Source organism: Aulonocara sp. 'chitande type north' Nkhata Bay, linkage group LG20 (genome assembly GCF_057382095.1).
Source record: "Aulonocara sp. 'chitande type north' Nkhata Bay isolate Kocher_YH1m ecotype deep benthic linkage group LG20, A_spYH_male_GT1.1, whole genome shotgun sequence".
Classification (NCBI taxonomy): Eukaryota; Metazoa; Chordata; class Actinopteri; order Cichliformes; family Cichlidae; genus Aulonocara; species Aulonocara sp. 'chitande type north' Nkhata Bay.
In genome coordinates this window covers 24,413,288-24,426,360 of record NC_141363.1, presented here as the reverse complement: position 1 = coordinate 24,426,360, position 13,073 = coordinate 24,413,288, and the positions used below count along the sequence as shown (strand labels likewise).

The 13,073-nt window shown below is 40.5% G+C and overlaps 2 protein-coding genes across 4 annotated transcripts in view; both read left to right on the top strand.

Moving 5' to 3' along the window:
- magi3a (membrane associated guanylate kinase, WW and PDZ domain containing 3a) overlaps positions 1-7,030 on the top strand; it is a 108,029-nt gene extending 100,999 nt beyond the window's left edge. Inside the window, exons 18-22 of one of the 2 annotated variants that reach the window (XM_086276985.1) lie at positions 1,773-1,851; positions 2,064-2,201; positions 2,363-2,501; positions 2,794-2,886; positions 3,803-3,938. In XM_086276985.1, coding sequence (XP_086133111.1) covers positions 1,773-1,851; positions 2,064-2,201; positions 2,363-2,501; positions 2,794-2,846 — 409 coding nt within the window. In that variant the 3' untranslated portion in view covers positions 2,847-2,886; positions 3,803-3,938. Of the gene's footprint in view, positions 1-1,772; positions 1,852-2,063; positions 2,202-2,362; positions 2,502-2,793; positions 2,887-3,802 lie in introns of both variants that reach the window. The other variant, XM_086276984.1, reaches the window with a different exon arrangement.
- Positions 7,031-7,086: 56 nt separating this feature from the next.
- The window catches only part of rsbn1 (round spermatid basic protein 1), a 9,441-nt gene continuing 3,454 nt past the window's right edge, over positions 7,087-13,073 (top strand). The window contains exons 1-6 of one of the 2 annotated variants that reach the window (XM_086276989.1): positions 7,087-7,836; positions 8,206-8,858; positions 11,251-11,388; positions 12,338-12,480; positions 12,571-12,738; positions 12,853-12,961. In XM_086276989.1, the coding sequence (XP_086133115.1) occupies positions 7,293-7,836; positions 8,206-8,858; positions 11,251-11,388; positions 12,338-12,480; positions 12,571-12,738; positions 12,853-12,961 (1,755 nt within the window). In that variant the 5' untranslated portion in view covers positions 7,087-7,292. The remainder of the gene's footprint in view (positions 7,837-8,205; positions 8,859-11,250; positions 11,389-12,337; positions 12,481-12,570; positions 12,739-12,852; positions 12,962-13,073) is intronic. The other variant, XM_086276990.1, reaches the window with a different exon arrangement.

Sequence of the window (13,073 nt, the reverse complement as noted above, 5' to 3'; positions counted from 1 at the left end):
GAGACAATCTAATACAGGTTCTGCCACTTGAACCATAAATTAGCCCCAATCCTCTCAAAGCGCCTTCGGTTTTGTGCTGCAATGTGGCCCATTACTATCTCTTGTGCCTCACACACTCCTCGTTATCCAAAAAGACAGAAAATCCCCCTGTGGTCACCCTTTGGATAGTGAAGCAAAGGAAAAGAGACAGATTAATAGGGAGTCTTGCTTCCCCTTTGATCTTTCTTTTTAAACAAGGCCACCTGTATCAGACTTTTTAATCCCACTGCCACAGAAATTTGCCACCATCATTTCTTGCCCACGTCCGCTCACTGTCCATCAGCATGCATTCATATTCTCCACATTTAGCCCCCTGTCCAGTCCTCAGCCTCTTCCTCTCCGCTTAATCACCAACATGCCTTGGGTCACACTAGGCTCAGATATGAGCTGAAACTCTCAGCTTGGTGGCATAAAGTGTGCAAACTCTTCTGAAAGCTAGAGCTGGTAAGAATTCCTACGCTCTTTATATAGTGCGTCAGCACAGCGAAGTTCTCACAAAGGCATTGTAATGAGCTCTGCGAAGCATTAAAGTATGCCCCCTTATCTATCACTGAAATGTAAAAGCAACATGGTTCTTTGAAGAATTTACATTTCTCTGTGTGTTGCATAATGACGCCAACAAAAAGGCTCATGCTGCTGTAATGAAGGAGGAGTAAACGGTGCAATAGACTCAATACTTGAAATGTGCAATTCACTTGTATTTTTATTTTTATTCCTATTTATTCTATTTATCCCCTTCGTATATTTTATTTATATTGTCTCTGTATTTATATATATGTGTGTGTGTATAACTCTGTAACTTCTGTCGGTGCTGTGCTTTTTTGGAAATCGAATTTCCCAGAGGAACCCACCCGAGGGATTAATAAAGTTCTATCTTATCTTATCTTATCTTATCTTATCTTATCTTATCTTATCTAATGTGTGGATCTCACACTGGACACAGCAGAGAGGGAACAGAATTAGACTCCTTTTCTCCTTTTTTGTTTTTGCTCTCTGATTCTATATTTAAAATGGGATATGCATAAAAACATTGTTACTAATATTACATTTGAATAAGCTGGTGGTACAGGCATGTATGTACGAGAGCACCGAACACATGCATTTTATGGGTTTTCATTAGAATTCGATTTTTGAGGCCAATGTTGATATTTTAGTGTGTCCGTGTATATGTGATTTAAAATCCTGATATTCTGATATATTTTCGATCGATTCTTTTTTCCTTTCAGACACTTGAGGCATAAACAGATTCCCCTGATATTTGTTACGTTATTTATTTACTTGTTTATGCTCTGCCCAGTTTGCTTGGATCAGTTGTGTTTGTGGCATTTCAAGCATGTTGGTTGCCAGAGTGCCCTCTGATAGACTTGCGATGTCAACACTCATACGATGGTTAAAGGGTGTTTCTTCTTTTCTTTTTAGTATTCATTTATTGGCCTTTATAAATGCCAGTGGATTAGCAAACAGCTAATACTCGTCTAGTTTACCTGGGTTATACAAAGGGCTGTGTTTCCCTCACCTTTAAACTGCCACCATAGTTGCTTCTTATTATTTTTGGTAGGAATATTGCGCATAACATATCACAGTCTACCTCGTCAGAATAACTGTTTACTGACTCAAATTTTCATAATAAACGACGTCTATTTCATGTCTTTGAAATATTGTTTTCTAAATATAGTAAATATTTAGTGTCATATTATAGTAAATTACACTGTAATGCATCTTCTCTGGGGTAGGAATGGTGACTCCGAGGCTAAGAATCATCTTTCACCAAGAGATGGGACAGGAACTCTCATTCCATCGGGCCCTAAGCAGGTGAGGCCATTGATGTTTATATTTCCCCAGTTGTAGTATTTTATGGTTGTAATCTTGTCATTCTGCCCTGGTGTCAATTGATCCCCAGAAACTCTTGATCGTGATATATATCAACCAAGTAATAGATTTTCCAGATTCATTTCCACCTCAGGAATGATTTTGCATCAATTGCTTCAGTCTTAAAAGCTCACAATCTTTCTTGTGAACAACAGGGCTGCTTTGTGGTGGAGCTGGAACGCAGCCAGAGGGGCTTCGGCTTCAGCCTGAGAGGAGGGAAAGAGTATAACATGGGGCTGTTCATTCTTCGACTGGCCGAGGAGGGACCCGCTCTTAAAGATGGCAGGATACATGTATGTTTTCTTTCTCCACTTTATTGAAGTGCAATAGTTCCTAATCAAAGCTTTGAGTTTCTCACAGAGCACTGTACCTCGGGCAAAATGAGACATCCTGCCCCTAGCAGTGGAAAAGTTAATGTTAATAGATTTTTTTTTCTTTTATTATTATTTGTCAGGTTGGAGATCAAATAGTGGAGATCAATGGCGAGGCCACACAGGGCATTACACACACTCGGGCAATTGAGCTGATCCAAGCAGGAGGCAATAAAGTTCATCTACTTCTCCGACCTGGCCAGGGCTTGGTCCCGGATCACAGTGAGTTATTGCAGAGCACTGCGTGCATGTTGTCGCCGCTGCATATAGATCTACTTAATAGCTTATTAGTCATACATATAGAGAAGCTTTTGTATGGATATGCTAGATAGCAGGGTGCCGAGTTTCCTTTTTCTCATGCATGTGTTGCAAGCTTTCTTGACTTTTCTCTCTTCTCATTCTGTTTTACTACTGCTATTTGGATCTGCCTTTTGTGCTCTTTATCTGCCTTGCTTTCTCTGTTTTCTGCTCTAGCACGGCTGTCTATTTCTACTTTTATCTCTTCCTTCTATAGGTCTGAACTCTTCTTCCACCCTGTGCTTCTACATGAAACCAGAGCATCACTAAAGGCCTCACTGCTTTTCTTGGTCTGTCCCTAATAACATTGGTAATCCTTGTACTCCACCTACTTTTGTCTTAGAACTCTCCTTTCAGAGTGATTTAACTCCCAAATTAAAGTGTTATTCTCTATCCACTATGTCATCCCCCATGATCAGCCTGAATAGATCAGTTCGTTGTAGCTCAGTAATAACCTAATGTATTACAGTATAACCAGACTATCTAGAGGGCTGAACTAAAGCAGTGAGTCCTAGAAGAACAAACAGGCCTCCAGGAGCATTGGAAGGCTTCTGAGCCCCACAGGTTATTTTTTAAGGGTATTACAAAACAAGATGCCACTGAACACTCACTGCGTCCTTAGTTTGAGTGAAGATGGAGGCCTGGAGAGAAGTTCTTAACCAGATATTGATCAGTGAGTGGAAAAGTAGTAAAAGGATCTGTGTTTATTCACTGGCATCAATCTTTCAATCCAAAGACCAAATTATTTGAATGAGTTGTTGCTCTTAGAAATCCAAAAGCTCATTTCAGCACCTCTAAGTCCATCACGCTCACTTTTCTCTCTCTGTTTTTTTCTGCTGCATATATCTGCTCTCAACTACAGCTGTGCAGTTCTTATCAGCTCTGGGGAAAATTGAAACGTCAGTGCTGAGTGAACTCTAGCACCTTTTCATTGATAGCTACGTTGTCAGCTGATACACATCTCAAACAAGGCAAATATATTAGAGGGGGCTATTACAAAGGACTATTACAGAAAGTGTGGTAGACGGAAAAAATCTTTTTTCCAAAAACTGAGCATATCGCGCTTCTATTGTATGACTTATTTAATCATCTTTAATCTTTGTTGAATGTGCAAAAAATATCTCGTTATGATTTTTTTTTTAGCTTCTGCAGTTTCTTTGCTTTCACATAGCAGTTTTTTTGCTTAGCTCAAACTTTTTTCTTACTATCTGCTGCTTGCTTTGTAGGTTCAAAGGACAAAGTAACCATTCCAACCTCAAGCTTTCCCAGATTCTCTGTATCTGATGGGCAGTCATCTCCAGCTTCTCCATCCTCTGTCTCCCTCTCTACCTCTGAACTTTCCCCATCCTCACCCAAAATATCTGCCCCTGATGAGTTCCCTGGGGGTGACGGCATAGAACGTGGGTCCCCTGGTGCTGCGAGGGAGCATGGTAGGCAGGCTAACAAACCAAGAGGACAGCAGCTCTCTGACCCTAACCATAAGCGCACCACCAGCCCAAGCACCCAGACCAATAAAACAAGCAGGAGCGACTCCGCAAATGGTAGCCCCAAAAGAGCCACTGAAGGCCAAAGGGAGCACATAGATCGCTCCCAGAGCCCTCGAAAAACAGACCAAGGCCACAGCGGATCCCTGGAGGACATGAGCAAGGACAGAAAAGCCCAGGGACAGAGAGGCTCCAAGTGGGAACGTGACCCTGCCGTGCCTTTGAGCAACCTGGAGGAGCCTCACAGCCCCAGGCGCCCAGCTGGCCAAAAGCCCAATATTGCCTCTGGAGAAGAGAAGGACCTGAGGTACAAGCAGACTGATTCAGCTTACTGGCAGGAAAGAGGAGCTACAGAGAGTGGAGACAAAACCTGGGGAACCACTGACTACTACAGAAAGGCAAAGAGGGCTGAGCAAGAGGCACTGGTCCAAAAATCCAACTCCCAAGCATACAGGGAGAGGGTGGGGTCAGACGCTGATGGTGGCACACTGAGCCGAAAGACCGCAAGAGACAAACGGGACAAGGAACATCGAGATGGCAAGTACCATGGTTCAACTGAAGAAGTGAATAAAAAGGACCCACGAGGTTCAAACAGTAGCATCCCAGACCCCAGCTGTAATGGGAACACTTCCAGCAAGAAGGGTCCCATCACCCCGGGCCCGTGGAAAGTTCCCAGTTCTGCCAAGATCCAGTCCCGAGTGGACACCACATATGCAGATATCTGAAACCCTGCCAGGACTCTGCATATATAAAGAAAAAGCTGAGCCACAAACATGAATTCAGAATTGAAGGATTATTTTTTTTAGACATGTCTGACATAGCAGATCACTGTGCAACCAGCAACATAGCTTCTCATTGCTCCTGATTATTTTTTTTTTCTCCAACCACTTTGCCTACATCAGTTTGCATCAAGCTGCTGATATCTGATCCGACACACGTTGTACCTACATGAGAATTTGTACTGTATAATGATGTGTAAGCATGTGTGTAACAGATGGGTTCTGAGTGTGGTATTTGGAAGTAACAATGACGTCTATTTTGTGCCAATCAGAGACTCCGGTAATATAAAGAAGCTGCTCCTAATTGCACTCACTGTGAGACTGTTTGTGGGTTTTTTGGATAAACTGCTCTCCTCCCCACCACGATGAAGGATCCAGATTTTTTTTTGTTTGTTTGTTTTGGGGTTGTTTTTTTTTATTACATGTGTCACGTTTGAAGGTTTAAAGGCATACACATGCAATCACAGCTTTTCTTCCAGGTGAGACTAACTCACTGTTGCTGTCACAAATGGATGTTTTAAAAACTGAGACTTGTGATTTTCTCTGATCGCTGTCTTAAAAGCGAAACTGTCTTGTAAGTCCTTTATGGTTTGTTTTTTGAGACCGACTAGAGTGTGACTGCATTCATACATGCGAAGACATGAATTCCCTTAGCATATCAGAGAATGGAAAGACTACCCTGGAGCTTTATATGCATAAATCAGCAGACCAGATACTTGTGGTTATAGTTCTAATGTTTGTTATATGTGTGTTAATGAAAATAAAGCATAATGTAATTTATTGAAATTAAATGTACACAGAACAGTTAGTACACATAATTTCACTTTTCACGTAGAAGGTAGAAATGGAACGTGTAGATAAGCATCTCCATCTAAAAGAATATATTCAAAGACTGCAGTTTATGCATCTAATTTCATTCAAGCCTGATTCATAAAGTTGCTGACTGTTCACAGCTCTGTATTTTAGGTCCTCTGCCTGCGTGTACGTATACAAGCTGACTTGTAGGCCTGTGTATTTTAAATATCACTGTAGCATCGACTATACTGAAAATGAAACATATCTCATTTAACAAAGTGGTTACACATATATCGACTCATATTATACATGAATTGAATTAACAGAGGCTGACTGTAAGAAGTGAGACATCTGGCTTTTAACTTACTAAAAACATTAGAAGATATGTCTTTTTGTTAACCATAAATATAGGCACAAAAACAGATGGTTCCAACACAAATATCTATTTTTGATCATTATTTTTAGTACATGACCCCCATGATTTAAGTAGTATAGTATTAATATTATGCTCCATTATAGGCAAGATGCCTGAAGAATTCACCAAATAGTCACCCTTTGGTGATTGAACATATAGTGCATGAAATTGGCAGTACCATTTCTTTAGGAGTCTGGCTTGAAATTACAATCTAAGGTTTGTCAACTTTATTTTTTTAATAAATTCAGTGTAATAAAAAAGTTATTGGGATATGTTGCCCTGCTCTAAAATGACAATGTAGCATCGTTCCAGTGTTTCTCCTGTGGAGTAGAGACACCTAGTGGTTTATACACTGCTGTTCACAAGCAAATTATTGCTTGAACCCAACCCATAAGGATGTGAAGCAGTAATACATGCATCTGTGGGTCTGTAAGACCACTGCTTAATTTATTGTCCACTTTATTGTGACTATGATGCGATACTGTATTAATTACTGTTCATGCCATTACCATGTATGATACTGTGGCCTTGTATTGCTCCAACATATATACATATATATATAAATATATAAAAAAAACTTTTAGTTTTACATCATGGTAGTTGTAAATGTTTATAAATTGTACAGCACCTGTATAAATATTTGCCTTCATGCAGGAAAAAAATCCTCTAAATTGTTTCATTATTTTTTTAAGGGAAGGGAACTGAGAGGAAATGCTATAAAGTGGTTCAAAAGAAATAATAATAATCTGGTCATGGCATTTTGTTCATGCACTGATAAATAAAGGTTTACTGATTCAACATGTTTGTTTTGTCCTCTTTTTACGCCTCTAGTGGGTGTGCCACTGCATTATGATGACAACTTTAAAAAATATATATATTTTTACCTCAAATTGGAGTCGGTTACAGTGGTTTATCGTTGTGGCGTGTAATATTGCTACTTCACAGCTCTCACCCGCTGCAAACGCAAAAGCTCCGCCTCCAGTGGGTTAACCATTACGTCAGCTGAGCGGAGGTGAGTGCGTGCAAAGCCGCACGCATTCAGTACATTCCAAACTCCAACTCCCATGCAGCCATGCGCCGTCTTTAAACTACATTACCTACAGATCAATGCGTTGCGCGTGCGCAATGGACTCAAATCAGCGAAGGGAACTACAAATTAACGGCAAGAGGACTACATATTGTCGGGGACCTGCGCAGTAGGAACCCAGAGTCCTTTAAATTGTTGACTACTGTACGTGCAAAGATGGCAGCTCAGGTCGACTTGCTCCGTGCCAAAGTAGAAGACAAAATGGTAAGGGATCGTCTGGAGCGATTCATGAAAGAGAAGAAGAAGAAAAAGAAAAGGGACTTGTCACCGTTGGCCGACAAACGGGAGAGGTCTGAAAAAGAAGCGAAAAACGTGAAGCTCCATCACCACCATCATAATCACAAACATGCCGAGCACCGGATCCATCAGCCGCATCAGCTGCAGCAAAATCCCAAGCCCCACAACTTCAGCACGGACAAGCTCGTCCTGCACAGCCACCATCACAATCACAGCCTCACCAACGGCACGAAGAAGCCGATTTTTCCTCCGCCTCAGCCGCGAAAGGTGCCGGAGCAGCTACAGAAGAAGCAAACGGTGCCTTCACAGCCACCTGCGCTCTTCACTTTCACGCCTCTCAAAGTGGTCAAGGCCAAGCCCCAGGAATTCAAAGAAAAGCCCAGGGATAAGGATCTGAAACTAAAGCTGAAGAAGGAAAATGAAGAAGCAAATGTGAAACACGCCGAACTGAAGAAAAAGAAGGGTGAGCTTTGCTATTTTCATTTATTTATTTATTTACTTTCGTTTAAAGACTGTTGGCATTTGAAGATGGATGTTGGGGGGATCTGAATGACAAGTAATGGCATGTAATGTGTGAGTCTTTTGATTACAACAATTTGTAATGTTTGCTGTTAAGTAGTGCAATTTATAGAGTAGCTATACAACTGACCTAGTGTATATCCTTTGATAGTAAATAAGAAAAAAAGAAGCAATGAATACGTAAAACTTACAGAAAATATGTCCCCGAACCTCCCTTTAATCATCATTGCTAGTCTGCTGCATTATGGGTTGACTAAAGAACAGAGCTAAACACAGCTTTTTTTTATGCACATCCTTCTTTTCTAACTTTTAGCTGCTCATTTACTTGTAGAGCCAAGGCCTCACAATGAGAATGGCAAGTCTTTAACACTAGAAGAATATCTCCTTAAGAAAAAAAAGAAGAAGAATCATGAGGATGAGCAAGGTGTCAAGAAGGTTCGACACATGCACAACAAAGCCGTTCAGACTGTATGCTCAGGGGTTGGAAAAGATCCTTCTCTGCCTGGCAGCATTAAGCATGAAAGCAATCACCATCCCGGCAGAGATGCTGTCGACTACCCGGCCCACCTCCATGCTCTCAAACAGGTTCACGCCCCCTTCTTTTCCCACCAGGACCACTACATCCGCAGCTCCTGTCTCCAGACAGGAACACGATATGGACGCTTCATACACGAGGAAAGGCAACCCAATGGTGGGGGGTCTATCTTGCACGCCTATGCTGACGAGTTGGCCTGTCTTAGCCCGGCTGAGATGGAGTGCTTTGCCCAGGAATTTCTGAAGCTGGCTTTTGCCGAAAAGCCTAAAGGTGCAGCCTCATATGCCTTGTCAGTAGTACACAATGCAGCTGCATACCTACCGGACTTCTTGGACTACTTTGCCTTCAACTTCCCCAACACGCCGGTCAAAATGGAGATAATGGGCAAGAAAGACATTGAGACTACCACTATTGCCAACTTTCAGTCTCAGGTATGTGAAAAGGGCAAAGGGTTCTCTTGACCATAACACAAAAAATGTAAACAGAATCCCTCGTGACTTCCATAAACAAATACAGTACAGGACACTGCTTGGGGTGAGCAGAGTGGTTAGATGCTGATCAGCATGAATTTGTGTTTAAAATATTTTATTTTATTTTTAAAAAAAGGCTGAAAAGAGTAATTTCCATTATGAATGGAACTAACTAAATGTTAAATATATATTGCTTTTAATAGATGTTTTAGTGTAAAGATTCCTTGGTTTTAATCAACTAACAGTACAAAACTTCTTGTGCTATAATATCAGAGCATAAGTGGATTTATAGAGGGGGTAGTTTTGGGAAGAGCAAATTTAAACTTGCAGAATATGTTGGGTTTTGGGGTTTTTTTTGTTTTGTTTTGTTTTTAAGAACATTTTTGTGTCAGAGATGCAAAAACATAAATGTAGTAAATCAGGTTACAGCTGAGATTATCTGTCATGAACGAAAACTATCAGACTGAGTGTTTTTAAGTTGTAGATGGTGGAAATGGATAGCATCGCCCATAAGGGCAATGAGTTCCCTCACTCCACCAATGTTTATACATCAGGTGCAGATACTTTTTCTGGTGAGATGCGATACACTAAAACCGAAAACAAATTTTAGATAAAATCAATATTGTTGTGAGTCAGAGCAAGTCTTACAAAAGCCACGATCTTAAATGAGGTACAAAAATATTTGCCTCTCAGTAGCTGTCTGTGTTTAATGTATATTCTCATTAAGTTGATAAACTGCTGGTGGCTGGCTGCGTTTGTTCTCATAGGGCACTTACAGTCACAGTTGTTTCATGACGTTGCAAATAGGGGTGGGTTTTGATTATCGATTTATCGATTAAAATCGATTCTGGCTTGGATAATGTGATATCGATTCATTAAAATCCTGAATCGATTTTTAAATATAAATGTATTTTGCCCGAAATGCCAGAATCTCAAGTTAAACCTCACGAACTTTCTACAACCATCGGCGGGCGCTTTGTGTTTACGTCCTTTTTTTGCGCTGATTCTGAAGCTGCAGGTTTGATCTCTTTCCAAACAATATTAACTGAACCAGCAGCAAAAGAAGATCCAAACTACGCTTTACATAAACATTGTCCCGAATTTCCTCTTACTTTTGCTGTTTTGCTTCCACCACGATAAAATCCCACTTCATGAGCTCTCTCTCTCTCTTTCTCTCTCTCAGGAATAGTTTTCCATCTAAAAATCTCTGTTTTTTGCATTATTCGCTTACTTATTACCCACCAGTCTATGGTGTCGGCCACTGTTTTTTTTGTTTTGTTTTGTTTTGGGTTGTTTTACTTACTTCTGACAAGAAAGCCTCATTTCTGCCGTTCAATACTGAACAAATGTAAACTTTTTAAAATTATGCAAAATTGGAAAAGGCTTAGCTGTGTCTTTAATCAAACCTCTGTAACTTTGCTCTGCTTCACTTCGTTTTTGACTGCACAATATTTTTAAGGTCATCTGCTATAAAAACTCAGACCAGGAAACCGCCTTCATGTTTTTCTGTGTTTTATACTCAGTTACTTTGACACAAATCTGCTGTGATGCTTACACCTTTGATAAAGTCTCACAACTTTCTTTTTATAGATATAAAAATATTGATATGTACTGATAAGTGATCCGAATTATAATATTTCAGACTGTCTGAGGCAAAATTTCCCCGAATCGAATCAATTCGGGACCTTGTGAATCGGAATTGAATCGATTCTAGAAATCAGTGACGATACTTAGCCCTAGTTGCAAATTGATTCCTAACTGCAGAAAGATGAAACTGTGTCAGTACATCTGCAAATGTGTGATGCTGAAAAGGATACAGAGCTCAGCAGTTTGTCGTCTCACCACTGCATAAATGCACAAAATGTTTTTGTTGTTGTTTTTACTTACTACAGAATTTTACTAGGTCATTACATAAAACAGCAGTGTTTATGTTGCTGATCACGTCTGTGATTCATGAAGCGTTTGATCATTTTGCTACAATGACTGTAGTCTAGTATATTTTCTATGCATTTATGTGCTTCTACAAATAAAGGTGTGACTCACAGATTACGGTCTGTAGTGTCGGCTAGACACACACGGGCCAGAAGTCCATTAGAGTGACTTGTGTATGGATTTTCCCCCTCCTTTGAATATGCTACCAGGTGATGTGTGACTGAGTAAATCGAATCTGTTAGCCATAAAGTGTCACTGAAGCTTTGTCACAATCATTAATCTGTGATATGAGAGTGCCCATTCTTCTTCGGGTTTTGACATTTAACAGTCATTTGTTTTGTGTCTAAATGCAGTATACAAAGACAGTAAGTTAGACTGTAGCGCACACCCTGAAATATATGTAAAATTTCTGCTGTCCTAGGTGAATCGGACTTACTGTTCAGGGACTTATCGAGCAGGACCCATGAGGCAGATCAGCTTGGTTGGAGCTGTTGACGAGGAAGTTGGAGATTACTTCCCAGATTTCCTGGACATGCTGGAAGAGTCACCATTTCTCAAGGTCAGAGGAAATATTAGAGTCCTAATAGATGGAAGTTTGTAGTCTGCCTACATGGCTCACACAGCAGCACTTAGGTTTTGTAACAATTTTGTTTTGTGTACCATATGCTAAAGAAGTGGGACAAGAGTATGCATACATTGCTGCAGCACTCTACAACCTACTGCTTACTCTAACTTTATGGAACAAAGTACTGTGAAACTAGCTACTTGGTTCTGTAAGGCTGCAGTTGGACCCTTCTCATGCTGTATGTGCCCTAACCAGTAAACATTAGGTCACTCAGCATTAGCACTAAGTGATTATTTTAATGCTAACATAAGAAATCGGATGAATCCAGAGGTATACTAGAGCCTTATGTGTGCCATTATTCATCCAAATAAATTGAGAACAACATGCATTGTGTTGCATAACAAACAATAACTGATGTTGGCTCTAGTGAAAGCTTAATGGAGCACAGAAAATACAAATATAGAGTCCTGAATACTTCAGCAAATTATTGCCTGCAAAAAGCAAAATATTGCATATGAAAAATGGCAATTTTTTTCATTTGGCCTTATTTATGAAATCCTAAATGGTAGGGACTGTGTATTTAAAGTGATTCTAAAACTGAACCTGACTTTCCAATGATTATTTCAAATTGAATATGCTCGAAGCCTAAAGTACAGGAAGCAAAAACTTGTTGCAGTACTTACGTTCTGGGCCGTAGACTTGAAGATGTTGAATACAGTATGTTGCTGTCAGGAATGTTAAGAAGTACCAATACTCTGATTGATCTAGTGCTAACACATTCCTACTGGTTACAAGTTGTTACCACCATCCTCCAGCATTACCCAGCATATACAGGGCTCATCGGCAAATTGCATATGCTTAATAGGCTGTAATATGATGCATATCAAGGTAAACTTGATGCCTTGATGTTTCTTAATGTTTGTGTCTGTGTATATCATCACAGATGACCCTCCCATGGGGAACCCTCTCTAGTCTAAAACTGGACTGTCGCTCTCAGAGTGATGATGGGCCGATCATGTGGGTCCGACCAGGTGAACAGATGGTGCCCACTGCTGACATGCCTAAGTCTCCTTTCAAACGGCGCAGGTACAAGTTCATCTGTGGGTTTATCAGTGTATATAGGCAAAGTACTCATGATGTAACCTCTGGTTTTCTTGTTCTTGTGTGTTTCTTCAGGTCCATGAATGAGGTAAAAAATCTGCACTACCTACCGAGAACCAGTGAACCCAGGGAGGTTCTCTTTGAAGACCGGACTAAGGCCCATGCTGATCATATTGGGCAGAGTTTTGACTGGCAGAGCACTGCTGCTGTCGGTGTACTGAAAGCAGTGCATTTCGGAGAAGGGTGAGTATCTCTTAAATAAAGATGATGCGATAGCAGCACCTCATGCATCATGATATGTGAAGTGGGAAAGTAACTTTTCGATATACTTTGTTTCTTTTTTAAAATCTCTTACAGGAATAACCGACCACGTATAACCAAAGATGTAGTGTGTTTTGATGCTGGGGACTTCAATGAAGTTGTCCAGAGGCTGCAGCTGGATCTGTACGAACCTCCAGTAGCTCAGGTGAGACGTGCGGCTTTATAGCAATGTGTTTTGTTTTTTGTTTTTTATATTATAGCGGGGTTTTTTTGTTTGCTTTAAAATAAAACCGCTATGTGTCTTCGTTCTTTGTGCA